Source organism: Salminus brasiliensis, chromosome 18 (genome assembly GCF_030463535.1).
Source record: "Salminus brasiliensis chromosome 18, fSalBra1.hap2, whole genome shotgun sequence".
NCBI lineage: Eukaryota > Metazoa > Chordata > Actinopteri > Characiformes > Bryconidae > Salminus > Salminus brasiliensis.
In genome coordinates, this window is record NC_132895.1 from 16220262 (window position 1) to 16248230 (window position 27969).

Here is a 27969-nt window from a genome sequence, read left to right on the forward strand (position 1 = left end):
ACCAGCAGGGGGAGACCAACACCCACACAGTCAGGAATTACGCTGCGCAATCCTAACTGGCTCCGTCTTCAGAAATATTACATACATTCATCAGATACTCTGGAAAGATTACTGCGCGCGTGTTTGTGTTTGAAGTGTCTCTATATTTTTTACTCTAAATTAAATTAGGTATGTATTTGTATGAAGATTTGTATGAATAGGAGCTCATTCCCATTGCTCACTGGCAAACCCCACGGACTGTTTCTGGTAACCATAGAAACGGGAGCCGAGCGGGCTGCGAAGGGGAGAGAGGCTCTGAGATTCGCTTTGGCGAAAATGCACTTTGCGGTCAAACAAACGAGGATTTTCATGACTGCCGTACTGTCCAGCTTCCATAAAGTGAATTAACAACCGGTAAGTTAACAAAATGACCGATTACTATGGCTAAAGTAGGTTTAGCAACGGCTCTGTTGAACTACTATGTTAACCAAGGGTTCTGGCGCTAGTTGGTTTGGCTCGTTAACTAACGTTAGCTAGCAGCTCCGTTAGCTAAGCTGACCAGCTGACCTTATGAAACTCACCTTTCATTTTTTTATAATAGCTGACTTAATTTAACAAATCTCAGACTTCTATTTTACACATTTCGGCACCTGTTACACTTTCTGTAAGAAGCGAATTGGTTAACGTTAGCAGCAAACTAGCTAGCTAGTTCACTAAAGTTAGTTAGCTATCGCTAGCTAGCAAAGGTCAACTAACGTAAGAACTAACACTAGCTAGCTATATGGACAAAAGTATTGGGTCACTCACTATCGGGACACTCAATATATTGACATTTGTATTGGGATGCTTATTTATTGTGTCCTCTGAAATCAAGGGCATTCAAAATACTGATACTCTCTCTACTCTCCGGGGAAGTTTTTCTACTAGATTTTGGAGCATTGCTGTAAGGATTTGATTGCATTCAAGAAGAGTGTAAGTGAGGGCAGGATGTTGGATGATCACCCTAACTCACCCTGCCAACTCACCCCTAGCATTAACACTTTCCAAAAGTATTGGATGGAGCACCATCATTCTTGAGAACACAGATTTACACCCCTCTTGGTATAAGGCATGGTGTCAATAGATTCATGTGATCATGTGTTCCAGAGAGTCCTACAATTATACCATTTTTCTAATGTGTGCATGGAAGAATATTTATAGACTTCAATTTAATAAATAATTTCCTCACTTTAGAGGAGATGCTTTAGTTAAACTGCGGGAAGTCAAGTCAAGTCAAGTCAAGTCAAGTCAAGTCAAGTGGGTTTATTGTCATTTCAACTACATACAGAGTACACAGTGAAACGAAACAACGTTCCTCCAGGACCATGGTGCAACATAGACACAGTGCATACAAGACACAAGTGCAACACAAACAAACAAGTGCGGACAGACAACACAACACAGTACAGACAGAGGATAATAAATAATGACTGTAGTGTGCAAGTTGTGCAATGTGCGATAAATAGTCCAGTGAGGTAGTAAAGTTATTAGTGCAAATGCTTGTGCAAAAAATGCTTCCCATGTTATCTGGGGTAAATGGTTGGAAAGAGAGAGAGAGGGAGAGTGTACATGTACCAGAAAGATATCAGTTCAGAAGTTGAGTTGTGTTGAGGAGTCTGATGGCTTGGGGGAAGAAGCTATTGCAGAGTCTGGTCGTGTTGGACCGGATGCTGCGGTACCTTCTTCCTGATGGCAGGAGGGAGAACAGTCTGTGTGAAGGGTGGGTGGAGTCATCCACAATGCTGGTTGCTTTGCGGATGCAGCGGGTGGTGTAAATGTCCATGACGGAGGGGAGAGAGACTCCGATGATCTTCTCAGCTGTCCACACAATGCGTTGGAGGGACTTGCGGTCAGAGGCTGTGCAGGTCCCAAACCAGGCAGTGAAGTACTGCCAGTAAAGTTTAACTGAGTTTAACTAAAGTATCTCCTCTAAAGTGAGGAAATTATTTATTAAATTGAAGTCTATAAATATTCTTCCATGCACACATTAGAAAAATAGTATAATTATAACATTATATAATCTATGTGCTCTGTACTTTGTAGGCCGGTGATCATGCCTCGCTCTTCGGCTGTGGAGGGATCTGTAAGTAACTAATGTTAACTTCTCGTAATGAACATCTCGTCTGTATATCGTCTCTGTGTCTTGAAATTACAGGGGCAGACTTGCGCACGTTTTTGTTTGCAATTGGATGAGTACAACATGGTATATACATCTGTAGACACCTTCTCATCTGTTTCTTCTTAAATCAAGGAAATTAATAGGGACCACCTTTGCAGCAATAACAGCCTCTGCTCTTCAGTGAATGCTCGACACTAGATGTTGGGACATTGCTGTGAGAATTTGGTTGGATTTAGGCACATGAATATTAGTGAGATCAGGTACTGATGTTTGATAATGAGTTTTGGGCTACTCCAACTCACCCCAAAGGCATGATGTAGCTTGACTGCATGACTTTACCCCTTTTTATATAGATTTACATTTAAGTTTACCAAATTTATATTATATTTATGAATTATTGTTCAGTTTACCAAAACATGCTGACGCAGCTGTTTATAGTGTTATTGGTGGATCAAGAGCGTAATCTATTTAGAATACAAAGACCAAGAATGATCTCTTCACTCTCTAGGTACAATTTGTAACATCAATGTTTTTTTTGGGTAAGCATCTTCTTACTGGAGCTGTAGATGCCTGATAACAACTACATAATATATACACTACAAAGAAAAAGGATGATTTAATGTTTTTATATTGTTTTAACCCACCAAAAACATACCCCTCTGTAATACAGCCATATGATTTAAGGAGGACAGATTTGATTTGTTAGTGCTTCTGATTTAGGTCAGAAACGCATAAAACGGTGCAGTCGGGGCTACAAGCTGAATCAGGAAGTTTTAAAACTGACAGGAAGGATGTGGTCTGGTGGAGCTGTACACAACACAGCCACGCACAGAACTGTATGCTCTTTACTAATCCTTAGTGTTGTGTGCTCTCACAGAGCGTACATTTAAACACTCATGATTTTGTTACCTTTCACACAGAGGACCCTCTTCTTCCTTCTACAAACATACAAGGGAAATAGATCCTCTTAAAAGGTCCTTAGGAATTGACAGGGCGATCAGAAGTGTATGCTGAGGTAGACCAGTCTGGTGTTGTAAACAGCGTCACATACGTAAACAGAGTGTACAGCGCAGGAATAAGTATGGCAGCTAGTGTTTAGGTGACAGAACAGTTCACAGCTTATGTACAGAGAGGGAGTTCCAGTTAAAGTGCATACAGTGCATGAGCTAGTGGAGCTCAGTGTGGGTATGATGAGGGAGCTGGAAGGATTAGAGTATTCTGTAGGTGTGTATTAATTAATTTATTTTTAACTTTTGGAGGGCATCCTGATTTAAATTATGCTCAGATTGTTGCTTTGATGATTGTCCATATAGCTCTCATTGCTAAGCTGACTGAAATACTTGTATGTGCTCATAAATAGTTATCCACACAGGTTTTTTTGCAGCCACAGGTGATCGACTGATATCTTGCTAATTGTCCTATATTCTAGAGACATTTGGTATGTATACAGAGCTGTATGTATATTATATAAAGTAGAGGCTATTATTCACTGTGGGTTGGTTCCAAGGGTAGAGATTAGGCGTGCTCTTGGACTACGCAACATTTTGAATGAAGTTTTTACTTTGACAGGAAAAAAAATCCACAAGGTTTAATCCCTTTCCGTATCCATTCAGCCATGTCCGTATCCATTCAGCCAATCAGCAAATCATCTGGCAGCAGTACAGTGCATAAATTCATGCAAATGCATGCCAGCAGCTTCAGGTAACGGAGAAAGAATGTGATTGTGGCATGATTGTTGGTGCCAGGAAACCTAGTAGGAGTTTACTGCAAATTCTGCAATTAAGAAAAAACATTGAGTGATTCACAGTTCTGCAAACTGAAATGCCTGGTTGATAAGAGAGGGAAAGAGAAAGAGAGAACAACAGAGGATGGCCAGACTGGTTCAAGCTGACAGAAAGATTACGATAACTCTGATAACCACACTGGATAATTGTGGTAAGCAGAAAAGCATATCAGAATGCACAACTTGCCCAACCTTAAGGCCCAGATGGGCTACGGCAGCAGAACAACAGGTTTCACTTCTATCTGCCAAGAACCAACACTGCACATTTGGAAAAAGTAACCTGGTCTGATAAATCTTGATTTCTGCTGAGACAACCTGCCTTGTGTCAACAGTCCAGACTAGTTGAGGTAGTGGGGAATGTTTTCTTGGCACATCTTGGGCCTGCTATTTCAGTATTGTTAGTGATCATGTGCACCCCTTTATGACCGCAATTTACCCTTCTTCTGATGGATACCTCCAGTATAATACACCATGTCACAAAGCAAAAGTCTGAACATGAAAATGGATTCTGTGCTCTTCATTGGCCTTTTCAGCCACTGGTTCTGAATCCAGCTTTTTGGGATGTGGAACGGGAGATTCTTCAAATGAAAGTGCTTCTAAGACAATCTGCAGGAACTGACATTGCAAAATTTTGCTGTTCTGCGAGAAATATTGCGATATTAGGGAATGTAGGAATTTTCACCAGAAATCAGTGGTCCACCATGTAATAATATTGATACTTCTCTTTATGTGTCAAAGATTGGAGTATAATAAATGTTACTGGGCAGATATAATCTGCCTCTGATAGATATGTCATGGAAAATGAGATCAAGCAAGTTGTAGTGTGAAGTGTATGCTTTCATTTGCCAGACGTGACATATCGTGTCCTGCGATGTATCTACTGCGCATGTGCAGATTGCGAAAGCGACGCTGAAACGACAGACTGCGCAGCCCTGAACCAGAGACTTGCCACCAAGACTTGGAAGCTGTTTTGAGAGCAAAAGGGCACCGTTAGAGTATAGGGTTCCCTATAAAGTGCTCGGGGAGTGTGTGTACCCTTCAGAAGTCACTGAGTATATAGCTACGGTTAATGTAGATAGCTTTACAACACCCTGATTAATCCGGCTAGTGTAAGCGGGGCCGTAGCCATAGCGACCGCGGAGTGGCCGCGTGTGGAGCATGCGCAATACATCAGCTCTAACCCAGTCCACCTCGTATCCTGTTTCTGTACGAGAGCTAACGGTGGCTGCAGTCGCACATATGGCCATCGCACGGCCTCGGGGCTTTTCTGTGTAGCCTCTTTGTTTGCGGGGTTTACGGGGATGACCTTGTAAAACGGCCCCGGTAAATCGGGAGGCTTACGTTTTCCCTGTTCGCCTCCATGAGAAGGCAGAAGAATGATCGCATCCTTATCCAGAGGAAATGTGCTGGACGTGCTGCAGGAGGGATTCAATGAGGTACTCGGCCGGTGGACGCTAGCCAAAACTTTGTTGTTCAATTTCCATTGCACTGTTTCGTTTGTCATATTGCTGGTGTTGTGTACCAATCAGCTGGAGAAGTGCATAAAAGTTAGCTTCCTGGTTAGTCGTGTAGAACAGAAGGTAACTAGCGACATCACGTTGTGAGGAGAGATCGCATTAGCAGGTATGTCTTAATGAACTGGGACTGAGACGTTGTGGATGACTTGGTGCTTTCGACAGCTGCCAGGGTCGTGTTAAAAGTCTTCAGTGCCCACTGAAGCAGGCCTTACTGGCTACGCAGCAGACTAATTCTGACTGGTGTACAAGTGCTAGTCCCCTCAGTAAGCTGAAGTAAAATTTTATATAACTGCAGGCCAGTCTCTGTGTCCCTTACCCCACAGTACTGACCAGTCAGTTGACCACTGTGACTGGCTGTTGCCTGTATAATGGCTGCATCAAGGTGAAAGTGAATAAGTCAAATAATTTAAAAAGGTCTGTGAATGTGTTCACTGGTAATGAAGAAATGCAGTATATGCATAATACTATACAAATCCTTTTAAAGCAGATTAATGTAAGTCTCAATAGGACACTGCAGTTGTGTGCATCATGTGTTAAAAAAAGACAGCTTGTGAAGTACATTAAAATGCAAGCACTTCTCCACATCCTTGTCAACACCTGTTAATCTGTCTTACTCGCTGCAGCTGCCCCTGCATTTAACCATAAAGCAGTCCAGTGGTGCCCTCTGTGTCCTGCACATTTGTTATGTTCCCTCCACCTGGTATGAGCCCCTCCAAGCGCTGGAGATGCTTTATGTCCTGCTGCAGGAGTGACCTGGACAGCACTGCAGCGATGTGCTCAGTCGCCCCGGTCACTGTGGGAACGAACCGCTTGCACATTATTGCGCCTGGTTGCACTGAGCTAGCTCGGCATTCCAGCCGGACAGCATGGTCAGCAGCTAACACGATCACGCTGCTGAATGCTCCCTGTGTTAGGCATCCCTTCTTGAAAGGCTGCCCTTTTAGACCACTTTTAGTTTCTAGTGAGACAGACATGCCCTAGACAGGGCTCCCATTGTCCGAGGCTGCCCAGCATATGCCAAATATATACACAACGTTTAGAGGCTGATTCGATTTGCCCACTAAAATATCTTTTCTTTTTGGTTTACATGAAAGAACCCCAAAGGAGGAAAGGGTTACGCTGTGCCAGCACTTTTTTTTTTTTTCTTTAGGTCTGAGTGGTTTTTCGTTTACCACAGTGCTACAGAGTCCATTTTCAGTTATGGCAGCTTATTGTAAAGATATTGTAGGGATCAGTTGATGGTTTAGCAATGTCCAGTTTCTACTGTTGGAACTTTTTTCAACACAAACTAGTAGTAGCAGTGCCAAACAGGATCATTGTGTCAGAATATTTGTTCACACTCCTTTATACACTTAAATTAGTTATACTTTTAAAAAAGCTATTATAAAGGTATAGCTGTCCCAGTATCTATCTAATGCTTGGCTGGTCATTCAGAACCATTTTAGCAGTGGTGAGTCATGATCATATTTCATCATTGCTTCACTGTGTTCATTTGCTAGAACAAATAATTAGCACAGCATAATATAAATATACTTGTTTGTCATCAAGTGTATCATACATAACATTTATATAACCTATAATGCAAATTTGTTCTATTTAGTGTAGAGACATCGGTCTGACCTCACTTCTAATTTTTAAATTGTACCAATACCAATTTACTGTTATTGACAATGAGTTTTCAGCTTCACTCTGTTTGATAGGGTGAAAGGTAGTATAACATCACTGCTTATTCCACACAGTTTTCAGCTGTTATGGCTCAGGCTGACAAACGTAGTAGATGGACATATGTTTTCAGACTTAAAATTATGCTCTTAGCATTATTTATAAATCTTAAATGTCGGCCAATATTGTATAATTCAATGTACAAATGCTACTAATTATCGAAATTCGCAATCCACCGCTATCTATGACTGTTAGTGCATGTAATTTGACATGATTTATTTCCTTTACAGAAAGTAGCATATTTTGTTTGTTTGTTTTTCCCTATTTATGGCAAATGTCATTATTTTCTGATGTAAATGATTTGGGAAATAAAATGGGTAAGTAAAGGAATTTAAAGTATTTTCCAGACAGAAGAAAAGGCTGCTCAGGCTTGTTTTACGTCGCTCCCACTCAGTATTCCTCAGTAGCATTTGGAGGAATCAAAAATCATTTTGCCAGGAGGCACAACTCTGCAGTAGTCCTTATTGGGACGCTACATCCCTGTGCGTGGCTGAATACTCTATGCGTCTCTACATATACTGGCTGTAGGGAAAGGGGTTCTAAGCCGCTATGTTGTGATGTGGCAGAGAAACTGCAAGTCAGACTAATCCAGACTGTTGAACCTAGCCATCCCATACTAGGCCGGGTGAATGGCGAGGGATTTGTCCTGTCAAAAGATATGAGTCTTGAACCCTGAGCAGTAAATCTTGTTTGACAATTGGTATTTCGACCAGCACCCGAGGTCTCAGCAGTGAAAAACATTTTGCTGATTTCACTTTTCCTGGATGTGCAACTTTTCACTTTTCAATTCTGGGAAAATAATAATGGGAATCAGATACTTCCATTCTCTTCACAGTATGATGATACAAATGCACAGTGCAGTGAAACATGTAGGCCAGATAACACCATGACGGTGAAGCTGTATCTGACAGTGCATTTTTCATGGGTGTGCCTAAAAATAAGCCTTGTTGCTTCTATGTAAATGCTATATTTGTTAGTGTTTAGTCTAAAGTTAGGGATGTATTTGTTGATATTTTGAGTCATAGCTATTGTAGTGTGGCTGCATTTGTGCAAATGTTACATGATTGAACATTGCGTTTTCAGCAACAGCTGGCGGCATATGTTTCTTGGGTCAATGCCCAGCTGAGGAAAAAGCCCGGCGTGACGCCTGTAAGTGACCTCCGGCAGGATCTCAGAGATGGTGTTGTGCTGTCATACCTCATTGAGATAGTGGGTAAGTAAGACAATATAGTCAGAACTGTAAGAACTGTTGAGCCATTTGCATTGTTTGTATCCTCTATGGTACCTCAAACCCAGTGCTGGAGGGACACACCTCTTTAAACAACTGACTAAACACACCGTGCTCTATTATTCAGTTCAAGGCCTTGAGTAGGTTGATCAGGCATGGCAGATTAGGGTTAGAGCTAAACTCAGCAGGAGGGCGACACTCTAGGATCAGTGTTTGAGATGAGATGGTTAGGCAATAAAATAATACACATAGAGCCAAATAAAATGACATATATGTATATATACCTTGTTGTTCCCTTATTCTGTTCTTGCTGATATCACTATCATTGTTAAAAATGCATTTTAGAAGAGCTTTTTTTTTTTTTATTTTTTTTACACTTATTACATGACCTTTATTTTATTGTGTGTGGTAGCTGGTGAACTGCTTGAGGGCATTCACTACTCACCAAGGGACAACCAAGAAAAGAAAGAGAATGTGGAAAAGGTTCTGCAGTTCGTATCATCCAAGAAGATACGCATGCCTCAGACCTCTGCCAGAGGTGAGTTACTCAGCAGGTGGCTATTAGAACACCTACAGGCACTTACTTCAGCCTTTTCCTGGGTATGCCTTCCAAAGTCTTCTCCTCCCTTATCTCTCGTTCTGTTTTCAAAGACATTGTGGAAGGGAACCTCAAGTCTGCCATGAGGCTCATCTTGGCCCTGGCTGCACACTTTAAGCCATCTGCCTCGGCCAATCACAGAGCAGGCACCGGTGTGGGTAGGAGCTCAGCAGGGTCCTTGGCCAATCACAGACCCCATTCCACTATGGCCATGGCTCAGAATGCAGCAGCAGCCCTGGCAGCGGCCCGACATGATGCCTCCTGCTCAGGCCGCAGTGTCCTCCACCTCAGACAAGACTGGCACAGGTCAGCTTTAGTTAATTTTGTCTTTCTGTCTCTAATGACAATACAATGTATTTTACGATCTACTTCAGTTATGTGCGACATAGGTATGTGCACCGTCTGTATCGAAACCATAATGCATCTTCAGACAGTTCATTGTTGAACAACTGAACCTGCTTGTATTAGCTGTTCTACAATTTACATTGCACAATACAGGCATAAATTAGTTCACCAAGGATGCATCAGATGTTTAATGCAAAAAAGTTTTCTTCTAGGAACAGTGCCTCTGGACTGCACTACAGTGGTTTGGTTTCTGAAAGTATTTCATTGCTCATGAGTTTTCATTTATTAACTGCCTTATCTTTATTAATGTATGATTGCATCTACACAGTTGCAAGTGGTTTATTGTATTTGTATTATTTGTTTTTAGAATTTTATTATGTCTTTCATTGGTAAGTGAAATTGACTGTGTGAGAGTGGATAGTAAGATAATAAGATTTTCTCACCCTATAAAAACATTTTCATGAACATGTAAGATGTTTATTCTCCACCCAGGCTTGTGTAAAGAAAGGAGAGCATGTGAGGACTGAGGAGATATGTTACTTAAGACATGAGCAGAATGCTCAGTTTTAACTGGATTAAAAGGATATGACTTTGCTCTCCCTCTCACTTTAAGAGGATTCGTTGGTTTTGCCTGCTATGTAAAATGTTGCCCTCTTCTTGTTGTTTGCCTGTACTGCAGCTTGGTTGTTAAAAGGGTAAAAGGGTGAAAGGCCACAAATCCACCCACACTTAAGTTCAGTGTAATTAGCACCTCTGTCAATTCTGTGAAGCAGCGGGAACACATTGTAGCAGGTATTTGAATCATTGACAACAAAATGAGAAATCTTTTAAAGATCATATAAGTTACCTTACCATGGATAAAGCAATGGTTAAAGTAAGTAGTGTGATATTTTAAGACCTGGCACAAAACATGAAATTGCTGAAATATGAAATATGGTAATCTGACCTGCATCAACTTTCAAGTTGATCTTCTTTCCTTGTTTTTCTTTCAGTCGTGGCTCCAGTGCTGATGAGGAGATTGAGAACCCATGCTGGAGTGTGCGTGCCCTGGTTCAGCAGTATGAGGGACAAAAAGAAACATCTGAGGAGGACCCAGAGACAGTACCTTCTAGGTGAGATGCCTAATTGTGTATGAATGCACAGCGGTTGCCTAAAGTAAAGCGTATGGCTCAAAGAAACCTAAGTACTACTTCCCTTGCGTTACGTATAAATTGTTAATGGATTGTCTCTTGAACAGTGGTGTTGGAATGACTTGTTAAACATGGGTTATTACCCTTGGCACAAACAGCTGTTGCTTTTAATCTCCAACATCAGCATTTTGATAGCATCAGGAGGCAGATTCTTGGTGTGCAGAAAGCTCTGTGAAGAATGTAAACATGAAAGCAGAATGACAGGAATGGAAATGTTAGTCCCATTTGTGTTATTCCCCCCCCTCCCCATATTTTTACTACTTCTCCTTTCTACATGCTGTAGACTGGCCTCATGTTGTGATCTTAGACTCCAGCATGTTGGAACCTGTCCAGATGTTTTGGAGCGTCATCTGCTCAGGTGCTCCTTTGCCCAGGCACGAGCTTAGCAGCTGGTTTGGGGCTGTGGGCATGGTCCCTGTCCTCAGGCCTGTCCGTCAGGCCTGTTGGTACAGCTGGTGCTCTCTCAGCTACTGGGAACAATCGGGACATTCTGTTCACTCCCCTGGGACCATCCAGTTCCACGCTGCACACTGTCAGTCCAGCTCAGAGCCTCACTTGTTCGGGCTGAAGTTCCGACACACACCCTGCAGCACCTCATCACAAGCCTTTCATTCTCCTCGCTGTTTTTATGAGCAGCGCCTGGGATGGATGACAGGCAAGAGGCTGCCTCCTGAGGCTGTGATACTGTTTGTTTTGTAAATGCTGGATGTTGCTGGGATATAGTGACTGTGGATGCGCTCTGAGGCTTCAGCATGCCTAATCATGCTTAAAGACATCACTTAGATACTGATAAGGAGATGTGTGACTTTGCTTTTATATCGACCCATTGCATGCTGGGATTGTAGCTGTTAAAATTAGTGAAATAGACCTTATTTGTTCCACAAGTGTCCTTTAATGACCTTTATCATGAAATAAAATTTAATCGCAGATTTGGGATGTTTAACGATACCTTCTTATGAAAAGTTTGTTAAGGCTTTAATAATGTTTATCATGCTATTATGGTAATATGTTGGCATACCATGAAATTCTTTGATTCTCGGACATCATAGCAAATGTAAAAGATCAAAAAGAGACTCTTGACATATCTTTGTAACGCCAGTGACTGGTTGGTGGTCTCAGTAAGCATGAGTTTGCTTACTGATGTTTTTGATGGTGTGCTGCTGTGTATGATAATTGGCCAGGTGTGTCAGTCCTAGACTGGAGTTATTCTGCTTTTTTCCTTCTCTGCATTCCTTGTCTTTGACATCTATCAAATGCCTTAGTTACTGGTCAGAACATTGTAGTGGTGTCTGAAATGACACAATCATAATCACATGAGTACATTTGCAAAACATTTCAATTAGTCATTGGAATTAGGAAAGATATTCAAAAATACAACACTTGAGGAGAGTCAGAGGCTGTATAACCACCCACTAAGCAACACATGATAACTTATACAACAGCTGGTTTCAGTTTGTTTGGCAAGAGCACAACTGAGGGTGTCAGGCCGAAGATGGATGTTCATGACCACAGCCGTTTTAAGTGGTTTTATGTGAACAGGCACTAACTTAGCGTTACATACAAAACCAGTTAAAAAAGCAAGCACAGAAACTTCACAATATCAATCGAATCTGCTAGAACAACTTAAAGGTACACCCAGTCTTATGCAAAGTTTAGTCACCTCATGTAAAAAAAAAAGTACATGTTTAAATAAAAAATAAAATTGTACATTAAATGTAATGTTATTAATTTGTTCAATTCAATAAAAAAACACTGTGCCGCGTAGAAACCTGTTACATAAAAATGTTGCACCTTATATCAGTATTTTACCGTATACCAAGATGATTGCCAATAAACATTATATGTTTATTATATAAACATCTCATTATAAAAAAAAAACATACAGTTACTGTTCTTGTATAATTTAATATTTGCACTTGCCAGAACACTTTAGCCCTAAATTAGGGATGTATCGATCAAGATATTTTGCCTGCTGATTGAATCGTGAGTCTCTTAATGCTTAGAATCAGCCAATGCTGACACATAGTACTGACATTTCTTAAAATTACTTTCATAGCATGTTTAATATCTTGTAATACGACCAGACCTCCCTGACCATTCAGCTTAAAACACTGCAGACAAATTACTTTGTGTGTGAGTGTGTTTAGTGGTACACACTCTGGACTGATCTCTGTTGTTGATGTTAAATGTTAAATGTTAAAACTGTGAGCACACATTCCCGGAGCGGTGGGCAGCCATTGCTGCGGCGCCCGGAGAGTAGAGTGAGTGAAAGGCCTTGCTCAATGGCCTAACAGTGGCAGCTTGCTGAGCCCGGATATCGAACCCTCAACCCTATCATCAACAGCCCGGAGCTCTAACCACTGAGCCACCACTGCCCTTGTGAGTTAAATCCTAACTCAATTAGCTTTAGTACAAAACTAAAGAAGCAAACCTCAAGCACCAAACATGGAAGAGAAATATGTGAACATTCAACCCAAGAAGAACAAGATGATTCTCAGTTTGCTAAATTTTGCCTAAATATTTATTGTGAAGTGATAACGGTATGGCTTGACCTCCAGTGAGCTGTGTAGAATGTGGCTGTCTAACCCCTTGTTTTTTTGTGCTACCTTTTAGCCTTTCCAAATTACTGCAGTTTTAACATACCCTCGATCCTTCTTATCCTCCATTGGGAAAAGGGAGAGGGGGCCTGAGAGAGAGAGAGAAAAGAGGTGAAGGGAGGAGTTGAGGAAGAGGGGGAGGGGAAAGAGGGGAGGGCTGAGCCATGTCTGACATCTCTGCAAGAAAAAGAAGAGAAGAGAGGGAGCAAAAGGGAAACAAGAGAAAGCTGGATGTGTTTTCTCAGCCACCAGGAGCTTTATGGGTCTGGCTGAGAATAGCACTTGATATGAATGGGAAATAGTTTGAGAGGAGCTAACTTGCAGGAAGACTGCCAGAGAGAGAGAGAGAGAGAGGCAGGCAGGATACAGCTGCCGTAGCGACTGAGCTGTAATTTAAGCGGGGAGTGAAAACAGGATTTCCATATGTGCCACGTCGGGAGCAGCTGAAGAACGGATCACACTCCAAAAGGGTTTTTTTTTTTTAACTGACCACGCACTGGGCGGGCACTGCGTTGGCTCTGGCATATCCGTTTTAACGTGTCTGCTTGGAGCGCAGAGATCATGATGATAGTTGTTTGTGTTAGATGTGTGTTAGTGAGTCACGGGACAGTTTAGGAAGTCACTGCTGCTGTCTCCCTCTGTTTTCTGCTACTCTGTGGATTTGTCAGTGAACTCCGACTTTACCTTGGACCATTGCGTGTTAGTGTTTGTGTGAGAAAGATGCTGGTGACGAGATATCTGGTCCTTGCTACGCGGATGAACAGGAGTAGTGCAGTGGGGTAGGACTTGGGAGCCAACATGGGAGCTAAACAAATTAAGTGGTAAGACTTTATTCACTGCATGTTTGCTTCCTTACACTATAGATGCACATTTAGAACTTAATAGGACCTTCTTTTGGGAGGTCATCATGAGTGGCTTCAGCCCAGGGTCTAATCAGTGTTGTAAGTGATCCATAATAATTAGTTCTAACAAATGGAATCTTCTCCTAAATCCTGTGTTTTGTTCTGAATGGATCCTGTTGCTGCTTCTCTGGTCTCTTTACTGTGGGCAAATGTTCTGTTGTGAGGGAGAACGTTCCCTGTGTCGTGTCCCACTTCTGATTGTCAGCATAATAAGTGTGGATGGGTGCTATGAGTGTCTCTGACAGCATGTGGGAGATTCAGTGGACCAGGGCTACATTTCATTAAGCTGTATTTGCCCTGACATTCCTTAGACCTTTGCTGAAGAAGTAAGCAGCCATTCTCTACAGTAGAAAGTCAGTTTAACTGCGGTTTGATGGTCCAGTATATTTTCCTCTGCACAGGCTGTCAACACAACACCACAGTGTTGCTTTATGCGTTGTCAGACACAGGTAGTGTCTGCTCTTTAGCACTGTGTATGAGTTTGACACCTCACCAGAGATCTACACTGCTTGGTGGATGTTGCAACCAGCTGAAATTTAATTAAACGCCTCATATGCCTTTGCCTTTATATTTCCCTTCTGAATTCGGTTCTTTTTAAACTGAAAAGGCAAGGGGGTCCATTTGTCAGGACGGTCAACATGCTCGCTCCCTTGACTCCTTTAGTCGTAGAAGTTTTGATGTGTCAACACTTTTTAGCACAGTGACCAGTGTGTTTAGAAAAACATGGATTTCTGGGACCTGTGCCAGATGCTGAATTGTAAACACACTGTTTTAATGGGTTTCCTGTGATTACATCTAATTGCTGCTCCTTTTAATGTGGGATGTCTAATGAACCCTTGCAGGAAACTTCAGATATTGATGTGAAGGGATCTTGGTGAGTGGTTTAACAGTATTGGAGATTCTCGCAGATCGTTCGCACTTTAAGGAGGATCACAGCAAGCCTAGTTACAAAGATGGTGGTTTCCCTGCTGGGATATCTAAACCTCCCTGAGGCAGGTTCTGCATGTACTGTGCACTGTGACAATAGCCAGAGACGTCCCAGCTTACAGCAACAATTTATGTACATTTATTTATTTTGTTTATGTTTACTAGTCATGTAGAAAAGCCACTCAAACCAGCCACAGAATACTGTTCAGAAGTGTGAACTGTTGTTTCATAATCATTGCTGCATGTTCAGTAATTGTGCTGCAAATCCTCCACTTCGTAAAGAGTTGCAAGAGCACATTTTCACAGGCACTAGCTCAGAGCAGCGTTTGATTTATGCTAGGAACAAAAATAAAGCTGGTCTTTATTTTTAGCTTGAGGAGAGAGTTCTGAGTTTAAATGCGGTGGGTTTGCTAGCCATAGGCAACAATTATTCATCCCTACGTTTGCCTTTCTTCATCTGGTTTGTGGCTTCCCAAAAAAGAGAATGCTTCACAGAGGTCTGCAGTGATATTATACACTTGGACATGCCTTTGGAAATGTCATGGTTGCATAATGTTCTCTCATGTTAAACATGTTCAGCCTTTCTAGACTCTAGTCAGTTGCACCATTCTAAATTTATAGTTCAGAAGTTTTATTTGTCAAATTACACAATGCTTTGAAAACTCTCCGTTCACATAAAACAACAGGAAAGGTAGGACATATAAAATAAGATAAGCACAGAATAAACAGCTTTCAAATTAAATATTTGTATATAAATTGTGTAAAGGGTAAAATATATACAGAAATAACAAATATAGAATAAGAATAAAAATAGCTGTTGTTTCAGTATTGAATGAATGTGGACGCCCTGCTTACTGACTAGGCGATGACATAACATACATATAGTTGTGCTTAGATTTAGTTAATAGCTTGTTTTCAGCAGAATGAAATCAGCTTTAGTCGCTCCGGTTCTGTGATATACAGAAAGTAGCTTTTTAAAAAAAAAAAAAAAAAAAAAAAGCTCACATAATGGACTAATAGAGTGAAAAGTAAGATACACATCGATTCTGATTTAGGAGTGGGTAGTAGACCGACCATATAGCACACCATTTGCATCTATTTTGGTAATACACAGTATACGATTGCCTACATCGTATACTGGGTAGCAACTTCATCAGAGTAGACGGTATGAAGGTGCTCTTAGTTTCTGTGCGCTTCACTCACTCAATATTCCCTATCAAAAAACTTTCTAATTTACAACATTGACAGTGATCTCTTTAGGGCCTTAGTATTATGCTATATGACGTATTTAACTGTCCAAGTAATGGTATTGTGTTTTCAACTTTCAGCATAGTAAAAGCTATTGTATAGCTTTTACATGAGCTTTCTTTTAAGTGGTTTCAGTTACTGGGTAAGAAAAAAAAGCACAATGCTGTCTTTATTGTTGGATGCACTGGAATAGGACACATTCAAAGCAGAATTCAAATCAGTAAGCCCTTATTGATTTGTTTCAAACTGATTAACCAGAAAAGTCACATTAGCAGTCACATGTTTTCTTGCCCAAAATTGTAGCTTGTTGCACAATCTATTATTTTTTTTCGTCTTTGATTGTTAGATTTGTGAAAGCATTTCTTTCCACTTTAAAACTAATGCAAGCCTAGGACAGCACAGAGAACTTATATTATTAGAACATGAATAGAATACAAAACCCAAAATGGCAGGCATTATAAGGGCCTCCACATTGTAAGATTAATTTAGCCTAAAATATAGCAATATCTCATAAGTTTAAGAATTCAGCTTTTATCGGAATTGAAAATTTCTCACAGTTGCAGCACAACATGCATATTATCATTTTGCCTGGCCCTTGTGTCAAACTTTGCAATGGGTGAGGGGGAGGAATGAGGGCATTGTGGAGGGGTGGGGGAAAAACTCCAAAAGAGGCCAGCTCCTCTCCCCTCCTCTGTCCCCACAACGTGAGAAAAATAAAACAAAAGGCAGAAATGCAGAGTGCTGCAAGCCGTCTCTTTCAGAGCCTCAGTCTTATGTCCTGCTGCCCAGCTAAGGACAATGAGCGCCTCTAGCGCAAACACACACACACACACACACACACTAAGCAGCAGCAGCAGCAGCAGCAGCAGCAGCAGCACTAGAAAACAACTATGCCTCTGTCTGTTTGTGGAACTAGCATTGTTGGTTTGAAAAAAATATAAATTAGCTCATGTATCTGCTCTTCTCCCCATTCCTGCTTCACACGCCCCCCCCATACAAAAACTCATAACAAAATTGGTGAAAATCTGCTGCCTGCGGAGAGAACTCCAAGGGTATGATTTACAGCTCTGCAGCGGTTGATCCATACCAGCTTCTCTGAAGAAAAGTCTCTCATGTAATCTCCAGTGTGGAAGAACTAAACATGGGAGTGTCAGGGTTTATGCAGTTTTCAGAAGCACACAAACACTATTCTCCAGAGGTTATTTAGCCTGCTTGCTCTCAGAAAGGTTATTGGCAGAAATGTCAGTTTGAGTTATTGAAAATGTGAGTAGAGCCAGTGAGAGACTCCCTGCACGGGGAATTAAGCATATGGGGACAGTATTGATTAAAGGAGCTCTTTTGTAATGCCTGGCCTTTTTGAGGCAGTTGGGGGGATAGTTAAATAAGCTTTTGTGACGTTCTCAGCAAACAACCATTCTCCTGAAACACCACTCTAGCAGGGCTGCAGTAGAGTGGTCGCTTTTGGGCTAAGTTTAGATTATTATGCTGGAACTTGAGGGCTTGTCAGAATTAGTCTTCAGGTGAAATCATCTGGAACACTCCACAGAGTGACTGAGACTGCTCTTGTTTATTAGAGAACTGTCAGTTCTTCAGTTACAAATACTATCTAGTAAGTACAAATACTATCTAGTGTTTACAGTACTGTGCAAAAAACTACCTATATGCCTATTTATTTGAGCTGTAAGCATTTATGTATTAAAATGTGATGTATTTAAAATAAATAAACATTATATAGTGTTCTTAGATCTGCCATTTAAAAGCTTTCATTGAGGAGGTCAGTGGTACTGTCTAATACTTAGTTTATCTAATCAATTCTGCATGAAAGCAAATCAGGTAAGCTGCTGATGGAACTGCATGTACCTTTACTAAAAACATCACTTTCCTCTTTTTGGTTATTGGGTTTTTTTTATTGTGTATATTTTATTTCTGTTTAGTGTTGATTAGTTTGCCAGTTTAACATTCACACATGTATCCTATTTACAAGGATATTCAGACTTCAAGCATCAGAGTCTCTTAAAGTTCCTCCATGGGCCTTTTGATGTGGGTCACATTACTAATATTCCCCTTAAATCAAACAGAACTGTTCTGCTATACATGTGCAATGTTCCAATGGATGTATAATGTATTGTAATGTAAGATTCAGTGTTATAGTGTAATTAAAATTTGCATTGAAGTGTATGGGAGTATATCAGTAGGGAGCGAAATGCCTATTCATGTGCTGACTCTAGATATCTCCATGACAACCCATTTGAAAAGGCACTGTCCTTAGTTGCCACCAGGCATGTTGACATGGTTATTTATAGCCATGTGCCATATTTGACTGCATTGTTTTAAGGCAGCATCAGCAATGACAAGTGTTTTTGTAAGTAATTTTGAATCGAGTGGTAAACACAGTGGTAATATTTTGTCACTCTTGTATGAGAAGCCTTTTCTATGCTGTAATAGTTTTATTGTGTTCTCCCTGTAACAGCAGGTGGTCTCTCACAAGCAGCAGAAACCTGTACATTCGAAAGTCATTTGTTCTTTAGGAACAGAGGCAATTTTGGTGCTGTGGCTGCAGAGAGATGGATTATGCAGCACAGGCTAGTAGAGCTGCACTAAAAAGAGAGAGAGAGAACGGCATGCCTGGAGATAAACGCTCATGGCATCAGACATCACAGCTGCAGTGTCTGTCCAGGGACTATTGACAATGATTTTTCCCAGTCAATTGTTCCATGGCTAAGTTTACAGCAATAAGAATTCTGTTTCATCTGTGTCAGGATGATTTACTGCTTGTGTCTAAATAGGTTATTTACTCATTAAACACTGATCTGAAGGCAATTTTGGAATCAAAGTGCGATAATGTTTACACAATCATTTATTTGAAAGCTTATTTAAAATAATCATGAGAAATTGTTAATTGATTAGTTTCATAAATACTCAAATAACGAGTATTAAAATGTTAGTTTAGTCATTTCTAGAGAAGGCAAATGTTAGTAATGCTACAGTAAGATTACTTTTGTTATTGTTGATTAGTCTAATTGAATTGAGATATTCTGCCTTGAAAACCTCAGTATTTTTTTCTTTTTGTCTTCTCAGCCTGAGCTCCCCAAGCCCCATCCACACCCCCAAAGACTCCATCAGCTTATTAGAGGATAAGGGGCAGTTTTTGGACAGCCAATCAGAAGACATCAAAACTAAAGCAGGTACTCGTACTACCTCTCCTTTTGTTAAAAAATTACAGTTTGGCATCATCTCTAATATACTTAGGTATGTTGTGTAAGTACCAATTTGTCAGGTCTGCTGTGTCCTCTTTCCACCGCTGCACAGACAGTGTAGTTCAGCTGGTGTTATGTGGCACAAGAGCTGCCCCAGAGCATGAGCATGATGGGATGTGTGTGCGGAGCTGCACCTGGGAGGAGCAGCTGTGGGAGCAGCAGGAGCAGCTGGAAAGAGAGATGGTGGAAGCCAGAAGAATGGTGTCCAGCCTACAGGTGACCTGCTGAACTTGCACAGATTTACACACATCTGAATTAGTCGTGCATTCTCCAGATATTTTCTGGTATACTGAGCTGATTTTCAGGGTGGGCTATAAGGCCGAAATGTAGTGCCACATAAAAAAGTTTTTTTAAAGCAACATTTAAAGAATGGAATATAGAAGAAACAGGAGGACAAAATCAAACAAATGTTAAAAAAGAAGTGCCAAGATTTATTGCAAATACCTTTAAGTGGCGTTTAAAGTACCTTTTAAGCACCTGTAATAAAATGAAAGGGGTGTTTTACTGTGCTGAACTGCCTTCTCCAATTTTTGAAAGTAGATAGTAAATACTAACTTAATGCTGGTTATCGTCTGTGAAAAATGTCTTAGTAAATCTGAACCTACATGTCTTGTATTCCAACGCATCAAGCAACTTACTTGTCACTCTTAGCTAAAGGATCAACACTTATCGAAGTAAAAAGTGATCATAAGGTGTAATGATTTAAACAAAGAGAAAGTTTGGTTTATGGTGTAGATTGTTTAAGCAGAAGGAGCTGCAGCTTTAAGAAAATGTTAGATTAGTTTGAGTTATTTTAATCATTTGTGAGTGTGGAGTATGTGCTGCCTATTAGAACTGAAGTGGCTGCAACCAACACTGTGTCTGTGCACTTCTGTGTTGGATTATAGGCTTTGCTTCTTCACGGATCATTACCTGAAGATGAGCAGGAGGTCTCTCTGAGCTTGGGAGAGGGAGTGGAAAATGCAGAGCAACAATTGGTATCTTTTTCATTTATATTTTACAGCAATCTGCTACTTTTTATCTCTACATCTTATTTCCCCTTGCATGTTTCAGCTTTTTCATCCTCTGTGTCTAATATATTGTTGCTGTCAAGCAAAAACCATTACAAGCAAATGTCCATTACATGGTTTAAACTTTTTAGACATAATTTGAATATGGCCGTTGTTATTTACATTGTTTCAAAAATTTCATAATGAAACCACTATGGGCCAGGGGTCACAAGTTTTGAATTCTGAACCATTCTGCTTCGCCATCAGCGGCTGGAGTCCAAGAACAATTGACCGTGCTTTCTACGAGATAGATTGTGTTCCCTCCCTTCTTCACTCTTAAGGCGATGTTGGCCGGCACAGGCATCTGTTAGCTGATGTGGCAGAACTAGGGATCAGGCTCTTTGCTTCCGAGCCTGTCGGCCACCCACTTTTTTCCTTCCCCTGTAAGGTTTTGATCATAAAAGTTTTTCTTTCTTTTTTTTTGTGACAGCAGCAACTTTTACATGGTAAATTCTTCATATACTCTTCTAATGAGTCTTCTCTTCTGATGTCTTTCACCCTTGCTCTTAAGCCATCTCACTTAGTTCTAGCAAAAAAAGATCAAGTTACTGTGTGGTGAGCTTTGTACTTTGCTTTGTGTGTGTGTGCGTGTGTGTATGTGAGAGACCGAGAGGGGGAGAGAGAGAGAGAGAGAGGTGCAGGTATCAATTTCCCTTCCTCTTCATTCACCTGCTCCTCTGTGTAGCTCAGTCTCTGCTTCGTTTGGTCATTTTTCTTTCTCACTCTGACGTTGACTCCTGTCTCTCTGTCTGAAAGAATTTTTAATTGATCTGTTTAAGTAGACCTGTGTTTAGTGTAGAAGTGAAGGAATCCATTGTTATTCTGTGCAGGTAATAATCCGCAGTCGTCTTGACCAGAGCATGGAGGAGAGTCAGGAACTGAAGGTAGAGACTTTTTCCCCTTTATTGATAATAATCTGAACTGTTGTTGTTATTCTATTTTTATTAGGTGCAAATATTTAGGTTGCTATATGCTAGGTATACTTGACAAATAACGACAGGAATGTCCATTTTGTCTTATGAAACACATTTGTGAACATCTCAGCTGTGAGATAATGTTACTTCTATCGCTTGGCTTCTTTCTGTTGCTTGTATAACTCTGCCTTTGTGGTGGTGGTGGTGGTTGTTTTTTGTTCTGAACACTGGTTGTTATCTATCTGTCCTGTAGAGGGAGCTGTTGAAGTATAAACAGGAGGCACGCAACCTGCAAGGAGTCAAAGTGAGTCTCTGTACTTTTAAAGGCCCTTTTGTAGACCTGCTATCCTTAACTGCTCTGGCTGTGAAAGGTCATCATTAATTACAGATGACATTTAGACCTATAGATAAAGGATGCAGAGCTGGGCTATGGGTAGTAACGGTGTGCTGTATGTTTAGGATGCTCTCCAGCAGCGCATGGCTGTTCAGGAGTCTTCTGTGCTGCAGCTAAAACAGGAGCTTCTACGCACCAGCATGAACCAGGATGAACTGGCCGGACAAAATGTGAGTGTGTGTGTGTGCGTGGGTGTATGTGTGATGTAGGCCTCCTGTCGCTTTCTTTATACTAGTAATTGAGTATTAATTAGTTTGTTGATTAATTCATAGAGATTGGCTGAGCAATAAACCATTCATAGCCTTTTCCAGAATGTTACATAAACCAGGAATCCTGTATAAAAAATATCTGTAAATACAAGTATAAAAACACAGAATGTTTCTAGCAAGAGATCAGTGACTTAAAATTAACAGCTAAAGGTCTGGCATGGTTGGCACTTAATTAAATTGTAAGTTGCTTTGAATGAGGGCATCTGCCAAATGCAGTGATGTAATGTTGGTCATTGCTGACCAGGCAGTAAAGTTTAATTGTGTAATTGTGGCATCGCTAGTGTAATGTATTTAGTGCATTGACATATACTGTGTCTGGGGCAATTTGGTTGATGGTAATGAGTGTACTTGTGTGCTTGTGTCTGTATGTCAGGCTGAGCTTCAGAGGAAGCTAGAGGACAGAAACAGACTTCTCAGTGAATACAAGGTAAAAAGAAGTCTTCCTAGCATCTTACATCTATATTTATCAATATGAAGAGTTTTTTTTAAATTGAGCTGTTCTTAAAATCATTTCACTTAGTAAAACACTTTATAGTTTGAAGTATGTCAGTGTTTGAGTAACTGGTGCACTTGCTATGCAGAAAGAGTTGGGGCAGAAAGATCGCTTATTACAGCAACAACAGCTCAAGCTGGATGAAGCATTGCGCAAGCTGACAGACAGCAACAACCAGCAGGTATTGCACTAATTGAAAGCCCCCAGAGCAAACTCAGTAGGTGGCTCTTCACCAGATTCAGCTGCTCACATCCATCTCTTCTGTAATCTCAGGCTGACCTACAGAGGGAGCTTGAGCACAAGCAGATGGTACTTCAGGAGATAATGAACCATGAGCAAGATGAGGTAACACCAAAACAACTAATAGACCTTATTTAGCTGATATTTATTTGCAATGCAGTGAGCTTTGAACTGTATTCTCTGTTCCAGATTTCTGGCTCTCAAAGCAATGGCTTTTCTCATCCAGCAGCCTTGGAGCACAGTGCGACACAATCACACAAAGGGGTGAGTCTCTTAGTGAGCTCAGCTTTCAAAGGATCAAAGAGATAAAAAAAAAAAATACAGATTGTTTTATTCCATTTTAATTTCATTGCTGAATAACTCTGTTTGAAATAAGATTAATAGACCAAGACCAGCTCTGACAAATGACAATTTTATTAGAAAAAAAAATTAAGAAAGAGGGCAAATAAATACACTCAAACATTTACTCACTGTATTATCAACTAGGAGTCAAGTTCTCTGTTGAGTGATCCATACAGCTCCCTCACCATAACTGGAAAGGTTTTGTCTGTGACGGTAAATCACGTGTTTGTGTGTCAGGCGGAGGAGCTGCAGTTGGTGAGGGATGCTCTACGCAGTCTGAGGAACAGCTTTGCAGGTCATGACCCTCAGCATCACACCCTGGACACTCTGGAGCAGGGCGTGGCCAGTCTTATGGACCGACTCTATTCAGTAGACTCACAACATAGGCAGGAGCGAAAGGTAGAGGAGCCATAGTGTACACTCTGTACACACACTTTGCCCCATTAGTACACTCTGCTGCATAACCCAGCCTGATAGGATTTTGACTAGTTTTCAACTCTTTGCAGGTGAAAGCGAAGTCTCCAAGACATAAGGCCACTCATACAGACAGGGACTCCTGGCCCTCCAGCAACAGTAAGACTTCATTTCAAACACTGTACTAGAGATGTCCTGATCAGATGCTTATGCTCTTGTTCCTAATCTGAGGAATATAATAGGATTTTTATGATTATTTGTATTTTCCACTCTGCAGACACTTAAATTACCTGTTCTTATCTACAAACAAACTTTAGTGTCACATGTTGTGGATAATGTCTTATTAATGCTATGCAATAAGCTTTAAACCAACATTTTGTAGCATTTGTACCTTAAAATAACAGAGCCAAAATGCTCCACTGACCTGTAATTGAGACAACAGCGTCTAGCATCTGTGTGCTGCTAACTGCACTTTTTCCTTTTGGGAAGGAAAGCCCAGAAACCAGAAATACCAATTCTCACATAAATGCTGTTTTAAGGACAGATCAGAAGTTGATCAGGGTTTGTGTGACTGATCCAGATACTGAATATGGCAATTTGTCTCTTGTTTCTTTGTCTCCGATAGTGGCCTGATTTGGTCAGAACATCCCAGTGATGTATCATTAACTTTAGATATACTGTTACAAAAAAAAGTAAACAAAAAAAGAACAAAGAAATTCTGGAAGTCACTTCTCTGTTATCTGTGTGCTTTTCTGCAGAAATGTCTCACTCTCACAGCAGCCCTGCGCTCAACTCTTCAGCCTGCACCAAGGTTCTTTACTTCACAGACCGCTCCCTCACACCCTTCATGATCAACATCCCCAAGAGGTCAGTTTAACACTGCGTTCTGTCATAAGTGTGTTGTGTGTCAAGAATAAGAACGGCTACTAATACATTTCAATGGTTGTTTCATCCGCAGAGGTTTGTTCCAACATGGTTTTGTTATTCTGTATTAATTTGTATGTGTTATGTTCTCAGGTTAGGGGAAGTTACTCTTCGAGACTTTAAGGTGGCTATAGATCGAGAGGGCAGTTTTAGGTACCACTTCAAAGCTCTGGACCCTGAATTCGGTACAGTGAAAGAGGAGGTATGCTACTGTTGCTTCTCCTAAATTACACTTGAGTGTGATGTTGCTGTCTGTGTGGTTTTCAGTTTGTCTTAACCTGTTTATTTGATAAAGGGGGGTCTGCTTATAACTGCTTTGTTTTTAGTGATGTCGATGTAATAAACATTGCAAAAGCAGCCGACAGGAGCAGTGAATGAATTGTGAGTGCTGACTGTGCCTTTTAGGTGTTTCAGGATGAGGCAGTGGTGCCAGGTTGGGAGGGCAAGATTGTGGCCTGGGTGGAGGAGGATCGTGAGGAGGGAAGGTAATGAAATAAAAAAAACATTACATCTTTATAATATTATATCAGAAACCTTGGATATGAGGTTCTGCATAATTTACAAAAACTGCCAGTATGTCAGTTTATTAAGGACACCATATAGGTGCACTGTGTAGGTTATGGTATAGTTACATCTATTGCTGTGCACAAAGTCTTTTAGGCATAACCAGACCATGGACCAAGGGCTAAGGGTGACTAACAAAAATTGTGCTCAAGTATGACTCGGCTTGACCCGCCATCCCTTAAAATCCATGGAAGACAAGTGTCCAGGCTTTTTTCTGTCCTGGCACCGAAGTGGTGGAATAAACTTCCCCTTGGTGTCCGAACGGCAGAGTCACTCGCTGTCTTCAAACGCAGACCGAGTCCCACCTTTTCCGAGAGTACTTGGGCGAATAGTAGAGTATTATGGTCTCCATATTGACTTGTGTTAACCCCCGTTAAACCCCCCTACGAAATCTGGAAATTACCAGATGATGAATCTGATGTGATGAATCAGTAAAATCATCAAACTGGTCAGGACTCCAACCCCTTAGAACCTGCTTAAAAAAACACTACTGTACACAGGTCTACCAGCAAGGTAGGTGTATGTAATGAAGTGACCATTAATTGCGCTGTTACTTGCAAACCAGGATACTGTTCTGCCCAGGCTTATCTCTGTTTCACACAAGCTTACACTCTCATTCTCCCCTCACAGAATCTAACTGGATGCCTGAGGAAACCCACACAGGGATTAGACGGAGAAGAAAAGAGATGGAGGGAACTGTGCCAAACTGCCAAAATGATTGTGCTTGTGTCAGATGTACAGCGGCTGAGCTAAATACCTCTGTTCAGTGTACCTTGATCTTTCCTCTGTCAACCAAAAGCAGGCATCGAGAAGGAATACCAGGGGGGCATTTACATGAGCAGGGGGCAAGAAGTCCTCCTGTCCCTCCTGTTCTCAGCAGTGCTGTCGGCATATCAGTAGAAAAGACCTTGCCCTTAGCCTCTCCCAAATGGATTGCCATAGTACAGACATCCATTCCCAGCAAACTCTTTTGAAACAGCGTGTCAAACAAGTGTTTCACTGTGATTAAAGGAATCTTTTGTTCGCAGTTTAAAAGAGTCTTAGATCCCTGTTTTACGGAAGAGAACTGCCAGAGTTTTAATATGCTATATGGCTTCTTCTTTTGCAGTAGAAAGAGATTGGAAAGCTGTGTGTGTTTATCATAGGTGAAGAGTAAGTGATCAGAATGTTGTGTATGTGTGAAATTCTTCAGGAGGGAATGTGGAGTGTGCTTTGGCCTAGATATGAGATTTTTTTTCCAGATGTATTATTATTGACACTGTAGAAGTATTATGAGAGTTATCAAATGCACCCAGCTGCCTCCAGCACAAAAGCACTGACGGATTACTGGATGTCATGTGATGTCAGCTGGACTGTAATCCAAGCATTTGAAGATATATATATGTGTGTGTGTGTGTGTGTGAGTGAGGGTGCGATGCCTTCAGTGAAGGCCAGACCCATAACAAAAGTTTGCTCTCTCTTGTCTTGATCAAGTTTGTCAGTTAGCTCTCTCAAGGTTGGGTTGTCTGGACCATAATTTTATTCAATATTGGGTCAGGTTCTCAATCCCTCTTAAATAATTATGAATAAAAGTAATGATGAATAGCTTTATTTAATAGCCACAATGCACACACTAGTCACTGTGAGTAAACAGGACCAAAATAACATCATATTAACCTTTAGAAGAGCAAATACAGTAGTTGTTTCTTGCTGGCCTCAACAACCCTGAATGGCACTAATGAAGTTTGAGCACATTTGGTTGACAATAAGCAATGAACAAAAGCAAAGATCTGTAGCACAGCCTGTGATTACAAGCACAGTGCAGTCAAAAGCTGCATTGGTCTGAAAATCACAGCCAATGGAGTTTACAGAGAAGTGTGCCTGGACTGTACTGTATCTTATCTTGAGGGGAAAGGTCATGAAGGAGATTTGTACCGGTCTTGCTTCTTTTTTTTTTTTCTTTCTTTTTTTATATATATTTAAATATGTTTTTCAGAAGCAACTATGAGGCTTTTATTTTCAGTGTTCTGTGAATTCTGAATGATGTCTTAAAAAGTGCTTGCTTTCATGACCTGATGTACTGTTCAATATTGCGCTTTAAAGCCTTAGTGGCATCACAGTTCCTATTAGTGACTGCAAGGAGTGAATTGTTTATTTGTTTTGCAAATAAAAACTGTTTGAATATCAGCATGTTTGTTGTGATGAACTGTTCCTCAGCAAATTAGATGTTCTGGAGAACAGAGTTTGTGGAATGTAATCAATGTAATCCATATTTTGAGTTTTAAGTTTGGGTGTAATCCTCAGTATCTATCATACAAAGAGTGTTGTAGTCTTCTCAAGCTGTTTTTGAAGATCAGCTGTCTGGAATGTAAAGCTAAATATCAATTCTGAGATTGACTTATTGAGTCCAACAATCTGTAATAATGTTTAAGCTCATTCTTGCAGATCTGAGCTCCTAGTTTTTCTTTTGTGACGATTGCTTGCTGGTAAAGTTTCTGTGATGTTAAGCCAGTTTCACTCCAGATATGCTAAACATGCTGAGAGTGATGCACTCCTACGTTACCTAATCAGACGGCACACCATCAGTTAAAGCAGCCAACGCACTAACCGGCACATTCTAAAGCAGCTGGCAACTCGCCCAATGTTTGTCAGCAGCTTACCAGATTTATCAGATGTCTGGCTGTTGGTACACCAGTGGTTTGATTCTTTTTCAGTACATTCCTAAACTGTTGTATTGTACACCTGGGCAACTTTCAGTCACATTCTGATATTTTTACTCACTTAAAAATGGTTAGTTCAAATAAAAGGTGTCCTGTTCCAAGCTGTTTAACACATCTAGAAAAAGTACCTGTAAAAATAAAATATGTAAAGGTTGAAATCCTAATCTATCATCTCTTCAGTTTAGAATAAGAACCAAGGATCGGCCTTTCCGTTCT

At 40.8% G+C, this 27969-nt stretch overlaps 1 protein-coding gene across 2 annotated transcripts; it reads left to right on the plus strand.

Moving 5' to 3' along the window:
• Window positions 1–61: 61 nt before the first annotated feature.
• Window positions 62–27220, plus strand: dixdc1b (DIX domain containing 1b). Of its 2 annotated transcripts, XM_072661867.1 has the most exons (22): window positions 62–393; window positions 2062–2101; window positions 8243–8372; window positions 8800–8925; window positions 9039–9291; window positions 10323–10442; window positions 19273–19379; window positions 19504–19667; window positions 20339–20428; window positions 21331–21384; window positions 21668–21718; window positions 21874–21978; window positions 22451–22504; window positions 22659–22751; window positions 22844–22915; window positions 23000–23074; window positions 23390–23551; window positions 23659–23725; window positions 24325–24433; window positions 24584–24692; window positions 24896–24975; window positions 25685–27220. In XM_072661867.1, exons 2-22 carry the CDS (start codon window positions 2072–2074, stop codon window positions 25689–25691), a joined length of 2058 nt encoding a protein of 685 aa, XP_072517968.1. In that variant the 5' UTR covers window positions 62–393; window positions 2062–2071; the 3' UTR covers window positions 25692–27220. The 2 variants fall into 2 exon arrangements, with proteins under 2 accessions (XP_072517968.1, XP_072517967.1); XM_072661866.1 differs by lacking the exons at window positions 62–393; window positions 2062–2101 and adding an exon at window positions 4915–5356.
• Window positions 27221–27969: the final 749 nt, after the last annotated feature.

Excerpts from the sequence above, each read along its gene's own strand:
- dixdc1b (XM_072661866.1), top strand. The coding sequence starts at position 5,297 with ATGATCGCATCCTTATCCAGAGGAAATGTGCTGGACGTGCTGCAGGAG. Across the intron at positions 10,443-19,272 it reads CCAGAGACAGTACCTTCTAG|CCTGAGCTCCCCAAGCCCCA; the intron begins GTGAGATGCCTA and ends TTGTCTTCTCAG. Across the intron at positions 24,434-24,583 it reads ATGATCAACATCCCCAAGAG|GTTAGGGGAAGTTACTCTTC; the intron begins GTCAGTTTAACA and ends TTATGTTCTCAG.